This window comes from Silene latifolia, chromosome 3, assembly GCF_048544455.1.
Source record: "Silene latifolia isolate original U9 population chromosome 3, ASM4854445v1, whole genome shotgun sequence".
NCBI classification, from domain to species: domain Eukaryota; kingdom Viridiplantae; phylum Streptophyta; class Magnoliopsida; order Caryophyllales; family Caryophyllaceae; genus Silene; species Silene latifolia.
Window position 1 is genome coordinate 134,050,862 of NC_133528.1, and position 21,009 is coordinate 134,071,870.

At 38.8% G+C, this 21,009-nt stretch overlaps 1 protein-coding gene across 1 annotated transcript; it reads right to left on the reverse strand.

Annotated features, from left to right (window-relative positions):
- Window positions 1–15,686: 15,686 nt before the first annotated feature.
- Window positions 15,687–18,761, reverse strand: LOC141649729 (disease resistance protein RGA2-like). The gene is made up of 3 exons (XM_074458411.1): window positions 18,180–18,761; window positions 17,155–17,553; window positions 15,687–17,087 (listed from the first exon to the last, which is right to left on the reverse strand). Exons 1-3 carry the CDS (start codon window positions 18,759–18,761, stop codon window positions 15,687–15,689), a joined length of 2,382 nt encoding a protein of 793 aa, XP_074314512.1.
- Between the last annotated feature and the right edge of the window lie 2,248 nt (window positions 18,762–21,009).

Consider the following 21,009-nt stretch of genomic DNA (forward strand, 5'->3'; position numbering starts at 1 on the left):
AACAGGCCGATGGGCTGCATCGGCTAGGCTGTATAAGTCGTTGACTTGTTGTGGACATCTTTGACCTTGCTCAGTATGTTGACTTGGTCAGCGGTGCAGAATATGCCCCATCATATCGTATTTCCTAATTATAATATGTCGATATCTTAGCATATCGAGACATATCTCTAACAAAAGACTAGCTGTTAATTTTATCTTAGGTTGAAGTTTTGTCCAACAACTCCCCCAATCAGGCAATCATCTTCATATTCTGTACGTAGAAATACCAGAAAGGACAGAAGCGGGCCCGGCCAAAGATGTCAGCACATCGGCATCTAGTTACTGGCGTTATTCATTGTATGAGTCATTTTTTATTGTATTCCGTATGAAATAAACATAATGATCATCATCATTGGTAAACTCTATTACGGAGTGCTATCCTTACCTTAAAACTCCACTATCTCAGCAGGATAAATGGGATTGCCCAGTCTGCAACAGGAAGTCCAGTTTTTACTCCTTGGAGCGCCACCGCTCAGCAACCTGCTGAACATGAAAAGCACTCTACTTAATGGTTTTCATCACGACAAAACCAGTACTTAGTCACATTGTTTGCATCGTCAATGCTCTGATGCTCTTTACAAAAACTGATTTATTGTAAAACCATATAAAAATCATAGTACTTATTTGTGAAAAATGAAACATACAGTAAACATATTTACCAAAAATTCAAAGAGGTTATATTGAAGTATGCAGCTATAGTAATTTGATTCATGAAATATTTTACAAAAAACAATATACAGACAATATGGGCATTATTAAGATAGAGGAATAACTAACTAAGAGGGTTAACTAACTAAAACTAACTCACTCTAGTTAGTTATATCCTAACAAACTATCTAACTGATTAGCTGACTATATAAGCAGAGCAATCCCTTCATTGTAACACACTTCTGAAGTTTACAAAATTACATTCAATAATAACTTCAATATTCTTCTTCATCATTCATATCACATTCATAGGATTACATCAATGGTGTTTCATATGGTATCAATCGCAAGTTCGATTCTGGGTTGTTAAGTTCTTTATTTTTCCGCTGCACATTCCTCATCTTACTTCATTCTGGTATCGATTTTTCATCTTCTTTCTTGCTTCCATTTCATCATCTTGATCAAATTCTGTGATTTTACTTGATTGTTCATCATCATAATGCCTGAGAATATTGATAATTCTGAAGTTTCTCCTTATGCCTTCTTTGATGACCCTTTGTTCCTCTCTACCAATGATCAACCTAACTTGAAACTGATTGATTACAAGTTTAATGGTAGTAATTTTCTGAATTGGAAGAGGGATACATATGTGGCTTTGATTTCTAAAAACAAAGAAGGTTTCATAGATGGGTCTGTAAAGAAGCCTGACAGTTCTGATAAAAAATATCATCAATGGATGCGTTGTGATATACTTGTTAGGCATTGGATGCGTAATTCTATGGATGATGACATTAAAGAAAATATGTCTTATGCTAATTCATCCAAGGAATTATGGGATGAATTGATTGAAAGATATGGTGATGTCAATGCTATAGAGATTTACCAACTTCGTAAGGATTTGAATGCTATTAGTCAAGGTAATACACCTCTGATTGAGTATTATAGCAACATGAAAAGAACATGGGAGAACCTTGACACCCTTGACCCTATCCCCACTTGCACTTGTGGAGCACTGAGTTCTTGTACATGTCAGTTGCTCAAAAGAATTCTTGACAGGGATACACATGCCAAGTTGATTCAATTCTTGATGGGTTTAAACAGTGGGTATGAGGGTGTTAAGACCAATATTTTGTCCATGGAGCCCTTGCCACCTCTGAACAAAGCACTGTCTTTGTTACAAAAAATAGAGAGACAGAAGCAGATTTATGATGCTGTGGATGTCCTTGGTGAAGCCAATGCATATGCTGCTGGGGTTGAGGTTAAACAACCAGGCCTAAGGAAAGCTAAGACTGATAATTCAGTTGATGATGATGTTGAAACTATTGTGCCTAAAAAATGTACTCATTGCAACAAGAAGGGGCATTCTATAGATGAGTGTTTTCAGTTAAAGACTTGTTCTTTTTGTGGCAAGAAAGATCATATTCAATCCATCTGCAAATGGTATAAACAAAGCCGAAGCATCAGAGGTAGAGGAAGAGGTGGTTATGGTCGAGGAAGCTATACTAGGGGTGGTTATACTAGAAGGAATGCTAATAATGCAGATGTTATGCAATATGAGGACTATCTGCAGGATGACCCTCTCATGGATTTCTCCTCCAGCTCTCAGAATAACACATCTTTTAATTCTGACATGGTTGATGGCATTGTTGATTCTGTTGTGCAGAGGGTTATGAAAAGCTTTGGTGATAGGGCCAGCAACAATTCTGTGTCTACTGCAAACTTTCCAGGTAAATACAGATGGTCCAATGCTGTGGTTAGTTGTTTTGATACTCATAATTGGATTGTGGATACTGGAGCCTCAGACCACATGACATCTCAGTTATCTATTTTGAGTAATATTCAGAATTTGGTGAAACCTCTTATTGTGGCTTTACCAGATGGTAGTATAAAGTTTGTCTATCAAATGGGGAGAGTTTGTTTGACCCCTACAATTACCTTAGAGAATGTTCTGGTGATTCCTGGTTTTAGGCAAAACCTTCTTTCTGTTAGCAAGCTTGTAGAGAATTCTAAGATGACAGCAATTTTTACTCCTAATGAATGTGTTTTACAGGACCATTCAAGTAAGACCATTCTTGGGAGAGCAAGAAGAGTGGGAGATCTTTACAAGCTCAGGCCAGCAGCAGGGAGCATGTTTGGCAAGAATAAACCAGTAGCAGGGAGCTTAACTGGCAGGAACACTAGTCTAAATAATTGTAGTTTAGGGAATAATCAGCTTGTTAATACTAGTAGAGTGTTCAATGTAAAAACTCTTGATGCTCAGTTGGTTCATGATAGATTGGGGCATTCTTCTGTTGAAAAGCTTCAGCATGTACTTGGATTAAATAAACAAGCTCTTAAGAAATTTCATTGTGAAACTTGTGCATTGGTCAATCATCATTCTCTTCCTTATCCAAGAAGTATTTCACATGGTATTTCTCCTTTTGATTTATTACATGTTGATCTATGGGGTCCTTATAGGACAGTGGCATTGAATGGTTCTAGTTATTTTCTCACTTTAGTAGATGATTGCTCAAGATCCACATGGACATTCTTACTTCAGAATAAAATGCAAGTCCCAGCAATCTTAAAACAATTTTTAAATCAGATCACCACACAATTTCAGAAGAACCTCAAAGTTTTTAGAAGTGATAATGGTTCTGAGTTTATCCAAGCTCAGTGCCATGAATTGTTCAGTACTAAAGGAATTTTGCATCAAACAAGTATGGCAGGCAGGCCACAGCAGAATGGCCGTGTTGAAAGGAAGCACAGGCACCTGGTTGAGACTGCTAGATCTTTAAAGTTGCATGCTCATTTGCCTGCAAAATTTTGGGGTGACTGTATCCTAGCAGCTACCTATCTTATCAACAAAATGCCAACAGCAGTACTGAAATGGCAGACTCCTTATGAAGTTTTATTTAAACAAAAACCCAAGTATGAAGAATTAAGGGTGTTTGGTTGCTTATGCTATGCAAGTATACCATTGGGACAATCTGATAAGTTTGTTGCAAAGGCAAAGAAGTGTATTAGGATTGGGTATCCCTTTGGGAAGAAAGGATACAAAGTTTATGATTTGGAAACTCACAAAAGTTTCTTCAGCAGAGATGTAAAATTTCAGGAGCATATCTTCCCATTTAAGCCAAGTCATAAAGATATGCAAATATATTCAGAAGCACATCAACTTTCTGATGATCCACTAGCATTAGTAAATCCTGGAGATTCTCAATGTATTGTTTCACACAGGAATGTTGAAATACCTGAGACAACACCTGATGTGCAAACAAATGAGATACCTAGTACTGTCACCACAGAAGTTCCAGAGAATAATGTTGAAGTTACAACTATTCCTGGAATTCCTGCAACAACCACTACTGCTGCAGAAAGTATAGTCAGGAGATCTACTAGACCTGTCATTCCTACAGGAAGGTTCAAAGAATATCAGTGCAATATTAAGCTTCCTACTAGGACAACTGTGACTCCAGCTAGGCAAGCACTTCATGCTTCTATCTTAAATGATCTGAGTGAGTTTGATCCAGCATATGTGGCTTCTATTTCTAATGTCATGGCTGAACCTGAACCAACACAATATGCTCAAGCTATAAAGAATCCAAAATGGGTTGAAGCAATGAACTTAGAGTTGGCAGCGTTGGAAAAGACACAGACATGGGAATTGACTGAACTGCCTATTGGCCATAAAGCAATAGGACACAAGTGGATATATAAGATAAAGTACAAAGCAGATGGGACAATTGAAAGATACAAGGCAAGATTAGTTGCCAAGGGATATAATCAGGTAAAAGACAAAGATTATAGGCATACTTTTTCACCAGTAGCCAAGTTTACTACTGTCAGGTCTCTAATTGCACTTGCATCAGCTAAGAACTGGGTTTTGCATCAACTAGATATCAACAATGCTTTTCTACATGGATATCTAGATGAGGAGGTGTATATGACAGTTCCTCAAGGATATGGTAAAGCTAAAACTGGTCAAGTTTGCAAGCTAAAGAGATCTTTATATGGCTTAAAACAAGCCTCAAGACAATGGAACAAGGAGCTCACTAAGCACTTGGTCAGTGAAGGATTTCAATAGTCCAAACATGATTACTCTATGTTTACAAGGAAAGATCCCAAAACAGGAGATTTTCTTATTGCCTTGGTTTATGTGGACGATGTGTTACTCACAGGCAGTAGTGCTGCACAAATTCAGGTTGTAAAAGATGGTTTGCATACCAAATTTACAATAAAAGACCTAGGTCAGGCCAGATATTTCCTGGGACTGGAGATTGCCAGGAATGACACAGGAATAATCATTAATCAAAGAAAGTATATCTTGGATATACTTAAGGATATAGGGATGGAAAATTGTGCAACCACTGAGTTTCCACTCCCTAGAGGACTACAGTTGAGCACTGATAAAGGAGAATTGCTAAGTGATCCAGAACAGTACAGGAGATTAATAGGGAGACTGTTATATTTAAGTTTGAGCAGGCCTGACATTTCACATTGTGTTCAGCATCTGAGTCAGTTCTTAACTCAACCAAGAATGCCTCATCTCACTGCAGCATTGCACGTCATAAAATATCTCAGAACCACAGTGAACATGGGTTTGTTCTATCCTGCTAAATCAGACATGACATTAAGAGCATACACTGATGCAGATTGGGCTCAATGTCCATTCAGTTCCAGATCATTGAGTGGTTACTGCATATTTTTTGGTAAAGCTTTGATTTCGTGGAAAACGAAGAAGCAAAAAACGGTTAGCAAGAGCTCTACTGAGGCAGAGTATCGTAGCATGTCATATACAGCAAGTGAGCTAGTTTGGTTAGCAGCTCTACTTCAGGAGATGCAAGTCAATGTTCCCCTTCCAATCCCACTATATTGTGACAACAAATCTGCACAATCTATTGCTATGAATCCAGTTTTCCACGAGAGGACTAAGCACCTAAATGTGGATTGCCATTTTGTGAGGGACAAACAAGAAGAAGGATTTCTCTACACTCAGCATGTCAGCTCTGAACAGCAACTGGCAGACATAATGACTAAACCTCTAGGAGGACATCAACATAAGCTGCTCTCTTCCAAGCTAGGACTTTTACAATTGAATAAGGATTGTCCAGCTTGAGGGGGGGATATTAAGATAGAGGAATAACTAACTAAGAGGGTTAACTAACTAAAACTAACTAACTCTAGTTAGTTATATCCTAACAAACTATCTAACTGATTAGCTGACTATATAAGCAGAGCAATCCCTTCATTGTAACACACTTCTGAAGTTTACAAAATTATATTCAATAATAACTTCAATATTCTTCTTCATCATTCATATCACATTCATAGGATTACATCAATGGTGTTTCATAGCCATACAAACAAATGAACCATCATAAACAAATTTAGTACAAAGCTAACAACTAACAACGCACACGTCTAAAGTTATTTACTTAATTAAAATCTAAATGAGGGATGTGGCGTACTTTGGGCCAGTCTTCACCATCTGGTTGTCGGCACCTTCTTTTAAGGTTTTCACAGTTATGAATGACAAGAGTTTCCAGAGCGGGCATGTGGGCGATTGCTTCTGGCAACGATTTCAGTTTATCGCACTTCCTTATGCGTAGTGTTTGCAAGGATATGAGGTATTTAATCCACTCCGGCAGTGCCTCCAAGTTTACAAAGTCATATAGTACAAGCTCCTCCAAGGATGGAAAGAATACTAACTCCTCATCTGAAGGACCCACAACCACATCACTCTCCATGAACTCCACATTGGGCATACCCCTGAGTTTCAGATCCTTGAGGTGGCGAAGTTTACTTAAGGGAGGGAGAATTTCTTGTTGGTGATTTTAGTGAATCACCGATATCATTTAAGTGTAGTCGGGATTTGGTCAAAGTCAAGTAGACTTTTGGATAAGCATGATAATGCCAAAAGGTACCTATTGGACAAATAACTAATTATGTATATATATATACATGATTATGCAATAAAGAAAGAGATGAGGAAAAATCAGAATTTCCAACTTTGAAAGAACAAACAATTTACAAAACTCCATTTGTATTCTCTCAATTTTATTTGCCTAGAACGAGAGGGAATCGATAGTCTTATCCTACAAGAGATTTCGTGCAACCCAAGGCAAATGTAAGGGTCGAAATACTCTTTAAGGAAAACGATTCGTGATTCTATCGTTGTCCAAGTTTATCATTTGCCATTGGCGGTCGACGGAGTGTCAACCACCATGAATATATCCAACATTCTTAAAGAGTATTTCTCGTCTTGGATGACAATGGAATCCGTATGCAAGATGATATCGACATATGTAAACCAGAGAGGTTGTTTGCGTTTTGGTAAAGATGAGAACGGGTAGTAACTACTACATTATTGTCAATGTTGCATTCTCATGGCCACAACAATGGAAGATATGGGAATGATTGATCCCTGAGTAATATACAAATTAAAGTTTGGCATCAGTCAAGATAAGTAAATTTGTATGCATAATTGATTTGTTAATTTTATCGCTTTAATTATTGCGGTTTCATGCTTTTCGTTTGGAGCATCTGTTAAACATGTTGATTTAATTGACATTTGTTTAATGATATTATAATAAAATATAGTAGTATTTGTACAGCACATTTGTTGTTTTGGCACGTTTGCACACATTTGATGATGTTTTTGGTTGCCATAACATTCTTAGGAATCAATAATATAATATGTATGGTATGATGTTTCATATTAGGTTTGCAATTTCTAAGACGGGCATGAATATAAAATTTTGAGAATATTTGTGTAATGAAAAACATGACGCTTAAATGTGTTGACATTTAGTTTGATGATCAATTATTATAATGATGGTCATGTTGGTGTTATATGTGCGAAAGTTATCCAATTTTGCCCATTATACATTTGCAAAGTAAAAAGTCACAGTATCCTTCCTTTTTCTTTTTGTAGAAAATTTTACATGATGTTGGTGAGGATAATTGTTAGTTTTAGATATAACTTTAATTTGACCATGATTTATAGTGTTTTGATCAATGGATATATGTTTATTGGATGGGTAATTTGATAGTATGATTCTTGTGATAATTGCTATATAATGATTAATTGACAAAGTTTATGTCTAATGTAAAGTTTGTTATTGATTTTATCATATAATCTCGGGAATGATGGCTTGTTATAACCATGGTGAGATTATGGAGTTATGGTGGTTTAACTATGTAAGAGGTACATCAATAATATTGAATGTACAATTATTGAGAAGTCCGGTTATGGAATTGTCATTTATCGTAGGATTAATGACAAGTCGATATTTGGCATAGACCAAAGATAATTTACCTTGAAAAAGGTGATTCTGTCATCGTGTTCTTTTATAAAGGACATGGGAGAGGTAAAATGATCTTTGACATTTGGATCAAGGGTGAGAGTATGATTATTATTCTCTGGTTAATTTAACTCCTGGGTCGAGTGTGATATTTTATCCAATGGTAAAAGTGAAATTAAAACTCGGATTTTCACAAGGGCTTAATTATTGTGGTTTGACAAGTTGAGTAAGTATATTAGTAGAGCTAGTACTCATCCTTTGCAAGTTATTAGGCAAGTGTGAAAATATATAAAGTAAACCATGAATTATATGGTTTGTCCTTTGTCGGTTTTCCTTCGGTTATAGAAGGATAATGTTATGCAAATTGATTTTACCAATATAGATGGTCATTTCTACAAATGGTAAGAATATTCTTGCTTAGGGGAGGCACCATTAGCTTATGGGTTTCCAAGAAGCGAATTTGCATTTTGAGTTTGACATTGGAGTCGGTATGCGTAGTGTTAGCATAGCCGGTTAAGGCTAAGTAGCTAAGGAAATTATTCTACGTCATTTCTTAAAAGTATTAGACCAATTTCATCCATGATCTTTTGGTAGTGAGTAACGATGCGCATCGGGGTGTTTGTTATAACACGGTTTATGGGCTATCAATAATGGGGATTGATCTTGGTTGTATTTTGTGAGATCTCAACGTATCTAGTGGATCACTTTGCATAAAGGATCAACTAGGGACTTGGTTAACAAGTCGGATATCGGGATGTTTAAAGCCTATATAAATCTTTGGTGGTAGGACACCCAATTCCCCTCTAATATGACGTTAGAGGCAGAATTCAATGTGGAAAGCCTATTATCAAAGATTGGAGCACATTGTTTATGTTGTCCCGAAAGTTTGTGCTCGGACCTGCATGATAAGTTAGGGTGAAGTTAATCTTCTTAATGGATCTTTTGAAAAAGTGTTTTTTAGGGCACGATTAAAAGAGTCCACCTATATGAGTGTGAAGTGTGGCCGCTTCTTAAAGCTCGGGCTTGGCTTTGTAAGCGCTCATGAATGGATAAGGACACTAGGCCATGTAAAATAGTGTCGGTAATAAACTTATGGAGTTGTCTTGAACTTGTATGTGTTCTATCTTCATGTATTCATATGACTTGACGGGTTCAATCCTTAGAGACACCCCGATACTCGAATGCAGAATGTGTAGTTCACTAAGGTGGAAATTCAATCTGCGCATTTTCACTTTATGTATGAGTTTGGTTTGGTTTGTTGTAAATGAATTAAGGATTACACTTAAATGGGGGAGGAATGTTGGTGATTTTAGTGAATCACCGATATCATTTAAGTGTAGTCGGGATTTGGTCAAAGTTAAGTAGACTTTTGGATAAGCATGATAATGCCAAAAGGTACCTATTGGACAAATAACTAATTATGTATATATATACATGATTATGCAATAAAGAAAGAGATGAGGAAAAATCAGAATTTCCAACTTTGAAAGAACAAACAATTTACAAAACTCCATTTGTATTCTCTCAATTTTATTTGCCTAGAACGAGAGGGAATCGATAGTCTTATCCTACAAGAGATTTCGTGCAACCCAAGGCAAATGTAAGGGTCGAAATACTCTTTAAGGAAAACGATTCGTGATTCTATCGTTGTCCAAGTTTATCATTTGCCATTGGCGGTCGACGGAGTGTCAACCACCATGAATATATCCAACATTTCTAAGCTACCAAACCATAGAAGATCAACTCTAACAAGGTTTCAGTAACTCGGTTTGTTTATAGTTTGCAACATCAAAAGTGGAATTATCATTGCATATGATACTGATGATCCTAATGTCATAGTTATTCGAACGAAAACTATTCCGCAATCCCGTAAATAATTATACAAGCGTACACTCCGTACATCCCGAGCTCATATTCTATTATTTAGAAATTACCCATCAATGAACCGACCTTAATTACGCTAAATGAACCGGTGATTACTCTTAAATCACCAACAACTAGCTCACTAAAGATTCTCCCAAAACAGAATTTAACTACAGTACAGACAACAAATGTAGGCATTTTAACCATCAACTGTCAATGCAGAAAAATACCCTACACCAGTTGTATGGTGTAGGGTATTTTAGAACCAATAACACTAGTTTCACACGGGGGGTTATATCATAAAACAGTGAAATACAAGTGCCATAGCAGCATGATTCAGGGATTATATTACTAGTATATTACAAAGCAAACAATTGTAAAAAAAAAAACCATTTTACGAAGCTAGAAGTGGCAACAGCCTCTTCCTCTTCCTAAACTGGATCCCTCATTCTCCAAACTAAAGGCATCATCGTCTGATGTTAAATGTCGTTCGCTACTGTATGAACCAAAGAAATGTGATAGCACTAAATCAGGGATGTGGCATACTTTGGGCCAGTCTTCACCATCTGGTTCTTCGCATCTTTTTCTTAAATCCTCACTACACCACATCAAGTCAAGAGTTATCAAAGACGGCATGTGGGCTATTGCTTCTGGTAATAGAAGAGCCGTTACTTCATATATTTCAAGCAAGGCAACTTATCTCATCTTTCCCATATATGTATAGAATATAGCTGTTATAATATCTTTTCCGTAAATATCGACATATTGGTTTGTATGTACTATTGTAAGGGCACGTTCAATATAATAATAATACAATCATTTACCTTCCAAATTCTATTATGGTATCAGGCTAGAATATCACGTTCATTGCCTCTGCCGTTTTCACTTCTTCATTGTCGTTCTCGATCTCAATCATTCCGTCATGACGAATCCCGAAAATCAATCATTAATCGAAAATCCCAAAACTTCGACACACACATTCGTTCATGTCGAAAACCCCGGCACCAAAATCACCCAAACCGAATTCGATGGACAGAATTATGATGAGTGGGCGCGGGATTTCCATCTCGCTCTCCTTGCGAAGGGCAAAATCGGCTACATCGATGGATCCATCAAACCACCGGCCATCACCTCTGACGAATACGGTTCCTGGGAGTCTACGAATGCACTTGTGACCGCCTGGATATTCAACTCGATTCATTACACGGTTAAGAGATCGATTTCTCGACGTCCTCAAGCCAAGCAGGTATGGCTAGATATTCGCAATCGTTTTTCTCAACAACATGATGCTCGCATATACAGGTTGCAGGCCGATCTCATGGCATGTCGTCAAGGTCCAACAGAGTTCTTGATGACATACTACGGTCGTCTCATTAAACTTTGGGACGATATACAGGAGGCCGACCCGATTCCTCCTTGTCCGTGTAATCCTTGCTCCTGCACGTGGGTATCAATTATTGATTCCCGACGCGAACGTAAGAAGGTACGCGATTTTCTCATGGGTTTAGATGACCGTTTCGATAATATTCGCTCTCAATTGCTTGGCCTTAATCCTCTGCCTCACCTTGATTTTATCTACAATCGTCTTCTTCAAGAAGAAAGCATCCGCTCCATGTCCATCCCGAAATCTGACCCACGACCAGAAACCATGGCATTTGCTGCCCGGCTCAATAATAATTCTCGTGGTTCGGGGGAGGGGCGTGATAATCGTGGTAACCAGACCATAAATAATGGTTACGGATCGCACTCTGACACTCGACCCAATAATGATGACTCCACTCGACCTTACTGTATCGCGTGCAGGCGATCGGGACATCAGTGGCGGGTCTGTTTTCGAGTTACGGGAAAATTTCCCGAATGGTGGGGGGATCGCCCCCGCGATCGTATTTACATAGATGAAAAAGATTTCAGTCGTACTGTTATACCTGATGTAAAAGGGCGGGCTAAGTTTGAGAAATTAAAAAATAATGGGTCCGGAAATATACCACCACCTCGGGTTAACATGGTTCACGGGAAGAATATGGAACCTAGTTCAAGCAGCACTTCTCAGTTTGATAAAGTGGATTTGAATAGCTTGAATCCCACCAAACTCGACGAATTGACTCAACTTTTGCAGGCTCGTAAAACTAATCCGTCTGTGGAACGTCTAAATGGTAATATCCCTCCCTTTCTTTGGATTATTGACACCGGCGCGTCCCATCACATGTCGGGATGCCGCTCTTTTTTCGCTACTTTTCGACCCATTTCGCCTATTACGGTCGGGTTACCGAATGGTGACCTCACTACTGCCACCCACATAGGAGATATTCATTTATCTTCTCATATGATCTTAAGAGATGTGTACTACGCTGCCAATTTAAATTGTAATTTGATTTCCGTCTCTAGCTTACTTATTAATCACTCTCTTACAATTCAATTTTCACGTTACATTTGTCTTATTCAGGACCGTTCCTCGAGGATGACGATTGGTGTGGGTGAGCAAGTCGATGGCCTCTACTACTTGACGGGAGTTCAGAATAAAGTTCCTCGTGTTCATGCCGTAGGAACCACTAATAAGCATGAGATTTGGCATCGGAGGTTGGGGCACCCCTCTTCGTCTGTTTTACAATATTTACCGTATTTTAATAATTGTGCTCAAACTATTTTTTCTAGCACAACTTGCGATATTTGTTTACAAGCAAAACAAACTCGAACACCGTTTAATTTAAGCTCGTCTATTGCTAACGATATTTTCGATTTAATCCACTGTGACCTATGGGGCCCATATACCGCTAATACATCATGTGGGTCACAATATTTTTTAACCATTGTGGATGACTTTTCCCGTTCCACTTGGGTATATTTACTTCGACGGAAAAATGATACTCGAAAGACTTTACTAAGTTTTTTTAATATGGTAGAACGACATTTTGATAAGAAAATTAAAACTTTAAGAAGTGACAATGGCACCGAGTTTACACACTTACTTGATTTCTTTTTCGAAAACGGTATTCATTTTCAAACTTCACAAGTAGACACCCCGCAACAAAACGGAAGAGTAGAACGTAAACACCGTCACATTCTCAATGTGGCACGTGCTCTTTTATTTCAATCTAATTTACCTATCTCGTTTTGGGGGGAGTCCATTCTCACCGCGGTCTATCTCATCAATAGAACACCAACCCGTCTTCATAAGGGAAAAACACCTTACGAAATCCTTTTTCGAAAACCACCTTCCTTAGACCACCTTCGAATATTTGGTTGTCTTTGTTATGCCCGAAACATTAATCGAGCCCGTGATAAATTCGCTTCCCGTAGCAAGAAATGCATCTTTATTGGATATCCATTTGGTAAAAAGGGTTGGCGGGTTTTCGACTTAGACACTCATACATTTTTTTCTTCACGTGATGTGATCTTTATAGAGCATGACTTCCCATATCTCCACCTTCCTCCGACCACTACATCCACCATCGACCCTAGCTTCCTCAACGACCCACTTTTGTCCGTACAAACCAACAACTCGACCTCTACCACAACCACCACCGAACCATCCTCATCCGCCTTCTCTTCAATCCCCGACCAATCCACTAACACACCCTCACAATCCACATCCGACGACCCAAATAAGACGATCACACCACCTAATCCCGACCAACCATCTTCTACTTCTCCATCAAAACCACATGACTCCACTACCGAGGAGCCTACTCCACCTACACCCAACGAACCAGCTCCCTCATCCTTGACAAACCAAGCCGATCCCCCAAACATGGGCAAAGGACACCGAACGAAAATTCCAAACTCCCGTCTCAAAGGCTTTGTTCAACCACCACGAGGCCCTTCGACACATATGCTCAACTCTACCACATCATCCTCAGGTACAAAATATCCTATTTCTCACTATCTCAATTACGACAAATTTTCCACTACTTACAAATGTTTTCTAGCGGCCGTGACCGCCAATCACGAGCCTAGCAACTTTCGTGATGCTATGCAGGTACCGCAATGGAAAGAAGCTATGAAAAATGAGATCGACGCGCTCGAACGAAATCAAACATGGACTCTTACAGATCTCCCTCCAACAAAGAAAGCCATCGGCTCAAAATGGGTCTATAAAATCAAATACCATGCCAATGGCACCATTGAACGATACAAAGCTCGTCTCGTAGTGATGGGAAATCGACAAGTTGAAGGAATTGACTACAATGAAACCTTCGCTCCCACCGTTAAAATGGTAACCGTCCGAACACTCCTTGCTATTGCCGCCGCGAAAAATTGGGACCTCCATCAAATGGACGTCCATAACGCTTTTCTTCACGGTGACCTTACCGAGGAGGTATACATGAAACCACCCCCTGGGTTCTATCCCAACACAAATGGGAAAGTTTGCCGCCTACGTAAATCCCTTTATGGTCTTCGACAGGCTCCGAGATGCTGGTATGCCAAACTAGCTTCTGCTCTTAAAGTTTACGGTTTTACACAATGTCCCTACGACCACTCCCTTTTTTCTATCACCAAACCCGCTTTCGAACTACACATTCTTATGTACGTTGACGACCTTGTCATTTGTGGGAACAATACTGGGGAAATCACCAAATTCAAAACATACCTAAGTACTTGCTTCCACATGAAAGACCTCGGACCACTTAAGTATTTCTTGGGTTTAGAGATTGCACGAAACTCAACTGGCCTTTTTATCTCACAAAGAAAATATACCCTTGAAATACTCGAAGAAACTGGGCTCCTCGGTGCAAAACCCGCAACAATACCGATGGAACCGAACCACCAATTAAGCCTTTCAACATCCGACTTGATACACGATCCCCAACCATACAGACGCCTTGTCGGAAAATTAGTCTATCTTTCCATAACACGCCCCGAACTTATTTATTCAGTCCATATACTTGCTCAATTCATGCAAGCTCCTCGACTCGATCATTGGCAAGCCGCGTTACAAGTTGTTCGATATTTAAAGGGACAACCGGGTCAAGGTCTCCTATATAAATTCGGTAATATCCTGAACCTTCAAGCATACTGCGATGCCGATTACGCTACCTGTCCTTTGAGTCGACGTTCCCTTTCGGCCTACCTCATCTTTCTTGGCAGTGCTCCAATTTCTTGGAAAACAAAAAGGCAAAATACGGTCTCGAAATCCTCATCCAAATCAGAATATCGAGCCATGGCATATACCGTTTGTGAACTAAAATGGCTTAAAGGGCTACTGTCGTTTCTTTCTATTAAGCACGATAAACCTATTGATCTTCACTGTGATAATCAGTCGGCCTTATACATTGCCCGCAACCCGGTTTTTCATGAGCGAACCAAACACATTGAAGTCGACTGTCACTTCGTACGAGATGAAATCCTAAATGGGACTATTCGTCCAACCTATGTCCACACTAAGGTCCAATTGGCAGATATCTTTACCAAAGCACTTGGGCGGATACCTTTTGACAGTTTGCTCTCCAAGTTGGGCGTCTCGAGTCTCCACGTGCCAACTTGAGGGGGGGTAATAGAAGAGCCGTTACTCCATATATTTCAAGCAAGGCAACTTATCTCATCTTTCCCATATATGTATAGAATATAGCTGTTATAATATCTTTTCCGTAAATATCGACATATTGGTTTGTATATAAAGCCTTGTATGTACTATTGTAAGGGCACGTTCAATATAATAATAATACAATCATTTACCTTCCAAATTCTATTATCTGGCAGCGATTTCAGTTTTTCACACCTTTGAATGGTCAGTTTTTGCAAGGAAGTGAGGTAGTTCAGCCATTCCGGCAAGGCTTCTAAGTTATCACAGTTGTGTATTCCCAGTACTTGAAGGGCGGACAAGTAAAGAAACCCCTTCGGTAGACTTACCATCTATGGAAGATTACTTAAGTTCAACACAGAGAGCGCTTGAAGGGATCGCCATTGTGTCAACGTTGCCCTTTCTTCATCGCTTTCCAACTCTAAGGTTTCACTTTCCACAATATTGAGTTTCTGGAGGTTGGTAATGTGCTCTAAAAATCCTGACAAACTAATTAGGTTTGGGCAACGATGTATAGACACCTCTCGAATAGTATGAGCGCTCTTTTCCACTGCAATCGACAATCTTTCCTCCTGAAAACAGAAAATGCTGAGGTTATGGATAGCCCTGAGGGTTACCCTAAATAGCCAATCAAGTGCTCCAACATTGTCTATTGTCACCTTCTTCAAATATAATGCAGGGTTCATGCTTGGATTACTAGGAAACATTGTTTCATTCCCAAAGGAACTCAGCGCTTTGTGACATCTGATATTGATCAGATTCGGACATGGAGGAAAAGTTATCAAGCTTGGGCAATGTAACAAAAGCAACTCACTGACACGTGGAAATGATGGGACAACCCTACTTTTCTCTTCTCTCCACCATCCCTTCAACTTAGGGAACCGAACCAGCTGAAGGCCCTCTAAGGAAGGAAAGAACAGTAACCCATCATCTGAAGATCCGACTACTATATCATTCTCCATGAGCTCCAGGTTGAGAAAGCTCTCGAGGCTAAGACTTTTGAGGTGGCGAAGTTGAGACAATGATGGCAAAACATCCAATCTATCACCTCCATTAAGTTGGATTTTAACAAGGTATGGAAGTGAAGTTGTGAGGGATTCTGCCCAAGTCGGTAACCTGGCCCCTTTGTATCCTGTCATATTAAACTCCATCAGTTTACTGTGAGGTTGCAGACTTCCCAACAAAATTTCATGAATCTCTCTTTCACATCCAAAATATATGCACAATTTCCTTAGACGCATTACCCTTATCAACTCCACTTCTCGATAGTTTGTCACGTCACAGCTGAATTTCCAGAGGAAACGGATTAAAAGTTCCCCTCTCAGGTTGACAAGGGCTTTCAGATCTCTGAGCTTACCTATTTCACTTTGGTAGGAAGTTCCGTCTTCCAATAGAAATTTTGTTAATGTATGAAGACATGTCAAATTGTCCAAACCTGCTGGCATATGCGTCAAACAGTTACAGTTTCGAAAAGACAGGTGCCTGAGATTGACAAGTCTCCTCATGTCCCGCGGCAACTCTCTTACACGAGTATCATCTAAACTTAGTACTTGCAAGTTTGGAAGTTTTGTTATTGAATTAGGGAGGACCTCCAAATTTCGATTCTGAGAAAGATCGAGATACCTTAAGTGTGATAGGTTATCAACTTTATCGGGCAAAGTATTAAACTGAACGTTATGCAAGTCCAATACCCTCAATCTCCTAAAATGTGAACATATTGCTTTCACATCTGACTGCTCATGAACGTTATGCAAGTCCAATACCTCTTCGTCTCAGTCCATTGACTGCTCATGAGCGTACATTGTCGGCTGAAAGTGAGAGATGACGATGTCTCCTGTCAAATTCGCTTGATCGACAATCCAACATAAGTGCCTCTTTACCAGCTACTTCTTGCGCTAGATCATGGATCAAATCATGCATATCACATGATATGATTTCACCATACATGTCCTCTTTGACATCTTGTAAGAAACATCTATGCAATAAATTCAAAAAATACTCTTCGCCCACATCTTCTTCATTTCGACATGGCTGATCAAGACACCCTTGTACTAACCACAACCTAACTAACAACTCTTTTTCTATCAAATAATCTTTAGGAAACAAAGCACACACGCTAAAACAACTCTTTAGAGCAGGGCTAAGCTCAAAATAACTAAACTTGAGAATCTGCAATATGCCTTCCTCACCCTGTCCCATCTTCATCAAATTAGCAGTATGTAAAGACAACCATTTGCTTTCGTCTTGATCATATAACATGCTACTTAATGTAAGATTAACTTTACGATTTCAATAATGAAATCAGTCCCAAGATACAATATAGATTTGAATTAATTCAACCCTTTATACAATTAAAAGACGGAATAAAGGACTAACCTTGGTCCATGTCTTACAGACGCAATCAATTCAGTAAGAAGTATAAGACGATTGATTCTCCTCCTTAACCCATTTCCTTTATGTTTCTTGATGATGGAGAAGAAACTGTCTTTCCCCTTTCACTGCTTTAATGTACGTATCTTGTTTTGTTTTTGTCAGGATGATTTATAATTATTATATGTTTCTTACTGTATCCCATCATATATATATGATGGGTTACGTACCTTTTCACAAAACAAAACCGTTCGTACCTTTTCGTGAAAGACGACTTATTAGGGTAAGATAGGAGGGAATAATAATTCTCGTACTTTAATTACATTTAATCGAGACCGATCCATCACGGTATCGTCTTTTATATTAAAGTCTCGTAATATTTAATATGAACTTAACTTATATTTAAACCGAAACACTTAGGCCACTCGAATATAATTAAATATTCCAACACTTACCACCCTTATAGCCAAAGGGACATTGGCACATTTTTTCCAGATTTCTTTACTGATGTCAAAGAGAGGATGATCACTATCCATAGGTTCTTTGCCTCTTCTAAATGCTAATTTCTTAAACAAGTCCCACGAATTCTTCTCCGAGAGACCTTTTAATTCATACATAAGATCATCTTCTAAGACATTCGCTACATTCTTTGAACGACTAGTTACCACAATTCTACTTCCCTTCCTACCTAAGTTTAAAAATGACTTTAATTTATCCCACTCATCACGATTTTCACTCCACACGTCATCTAAAACAAGCAAATATTTTTTTCCATTAATTAATTTTCGGACATCTGTTTGTAGCCCTTCTATTTTTGAGCCATTCCTTTCAAGCATCTGACCAAAGATGTTCTCCAAGTGAAATTCCTTGGAAACACAAACCCACAACCTCAACTCAAATGTCATTTCGATTCTAGGGTCATTATATACAAGTTGGGCAAGTGCCGTTTTTCCTAACCCTCTGATCCCAATAATAGAGACAAAAGAAACGTTGTTACCAGCAACATCATTCCTAGACTCTGAATCTCCAAGCAACATTCTCCCACTTGGCCTTTGTGTTGACTTGATGGTTCAATTACTATAATGTGCACTTTTATGTTAAGCTCACTAACTTTCATATCCTTAATCGAAATAGAACTAATTGGATCATGGCGGTCACATGTCATTTACTAATCGACATGATTCCTTCCATGTATCACAAATCAATTCCAAATCTAGGTAAAACTTTAATTTGAGAAGAACATTAATTCTCACAATTAGTCACATGTAATCTAATAACTGTAATGTATACATATACTATAATGATTAACATGTCTATTATAGCAGAAACAATACTATAAGTGAATTCTAGATGTCATATTTATTACAAGCATATTAACTTTATAATAACAAGGCCTTTGATACAACACCCATGCGTTCTACATGGCCAATGAACGCCTTGGGTGGTAATCCCTTAGTTAATGGATCTGCCACCATTTTATCCGTTCTTATATGCTCAAATGACACTCTTTGCTTCTGTACCTCCTCTTTGACCGATAAAAACTTTAATTCCATGTGTTTAGCACCCTTGGAGTATTTATCGTTCTTAGAGAAGAAGACGGCTGCAGAATTGTCACAATAAATTCTCAGCGGCTTGGCAATACTATCAACAATCCCAAGTCCCGAGATAAAGTTTCGCAACCACAATGCATGAATAGTGGCCTCAAAGCATGCCACAAATTCGGCTTCTATAGTAGAAGTAGCAATGACAAACTGCTTCCCACTTTTCCATGATACTGCCCCTTCAGCTAAAAGGAACAAGTTGCCAAATGTTGATTTTCTACTATCAACACATCCGGCATAATCTGAATCTGAATAACCAATCACCTCAAGATGATCGGATCTCCTATAAGTAAGCATGAGCTCCTTAGTGCCTTGTAAGTACCTAAGGACCTTCTTCGCAGCTTTCCAGTGGTCCATCCCGGGATTACTTTGGTACCGACCCAACATTCCAACAGCAAAGCTGATATCTGGTCGAGTACATGTCTGAACATAGTTCAAACTCCCCAACCACAGATGCATAGGGAATTTTCTCCACTTCTTTTCGTTCCAGCTCATTACGGGGACATTGCATTTTACTAAATTTGTCCCCTTTCTGTATAGGAACTATCCCTGCGGAGCATTCATTCATTCTATATCTCTCTAAAACTTTGTCAATGTAAGCTTTCTGAGACAACCCTAACAGTCCTTGTGATCTATCACGGAAAATTTCAATTCCGATCACATAGGATGCCTCTCCCATATCTTTCATTTCAAAGTTTTTAGATAGATATTTCTTTACATCATGCAACATGTCTATATCATTCGCAGCAAGTAAAATATCATCAACATATAAGACTAAAATAACAAATCTGTTCCCACTGATCTTAATGTAGATACACCGATCAACGGTAATCTCTACAAACCCATATGACATGATGGTATCATTAAACTTTAAATACCATTGTCTAGAAGCTTGTTTTAGTCTATATATCGACTTCCTTAGCCTACACACTTTATCTTCATTACCCAGGGATGCAAATCCCTCAGGTTGGTCCATATATACTTCTTCCTCAAGCTCACCGTTTATAAAAGCGGTCTTTACATCCATTTGGTGAAGCTCTAGATCATAATGAGCTACCAAAGCCAAAACAATTCTTAAAGAATCTTTCTTTGACACCGGAGAGAAAGTTTCTTTATAGTCAATGCCATCTTTCTGAGTGAAACCTTTGGCAACAAGTCGAGCCTTATATCTTTCAATGTTACCTTTAGAGTCCCTTTTTGTCTTATAGACCCATTTCGACCCAACGGTCTTAGAACCCTCAGGTAACACTACTAAGTCTCATACTTTGTTGTCATCCATAGATTTCATCTCCTCTTTCATGGCAATTAACCACTTTTCAGAATTATCACTTTCCATGGCCTTACGGAATGAGACGGGGTCCTCACTAATGCTCAAGTCACATTCAACATTATATGTCTCGTAGTCATCTGGGATGGCTGATCTTCTTTCTCTTATAGATCGCCTTAATTGTTCCTCTGGAACATTGACTACCCTCCTTCGCCTTACAGGTTACCTTGACTGTTCACGTGACATATTATTCTCCCCTTGAATTGTGACTTGATCATCATTGTTATTGTCATTTTATGGGTCTTGCACTTCATTTCGTTGTTGTCCCATTATGTCATTTGACTGTGACGACACGATTGGTACATCAATTTCACGTGCAACTTCAGGAGAAGAAACTTCAACATGAATTTCTTTAAT

Coding starts and splice junctions, on each gene's coding strand:
- LOC141649729 (XM_074458411.1), bottom strand. CDS start 18,761: ATGTTGCTTGGAGATTCAGAGTCTAGGAATGATGTTGCTGGTAACAAC. Junction 17,554..18,179: donor TCCCTTTGGCTATAAGGGTG/GTAAGTGTTGGA, acceptor AATTTGATGAAG/ATGGGACAGGGTGAGGAAGG. Junction 17,088..17,154: donor TCTCACTTTCAGCCGACAAT/GTACGCTCATGA, acceptor GTTCATGAGCAG/TCAGATGTGAAAGCAATATG.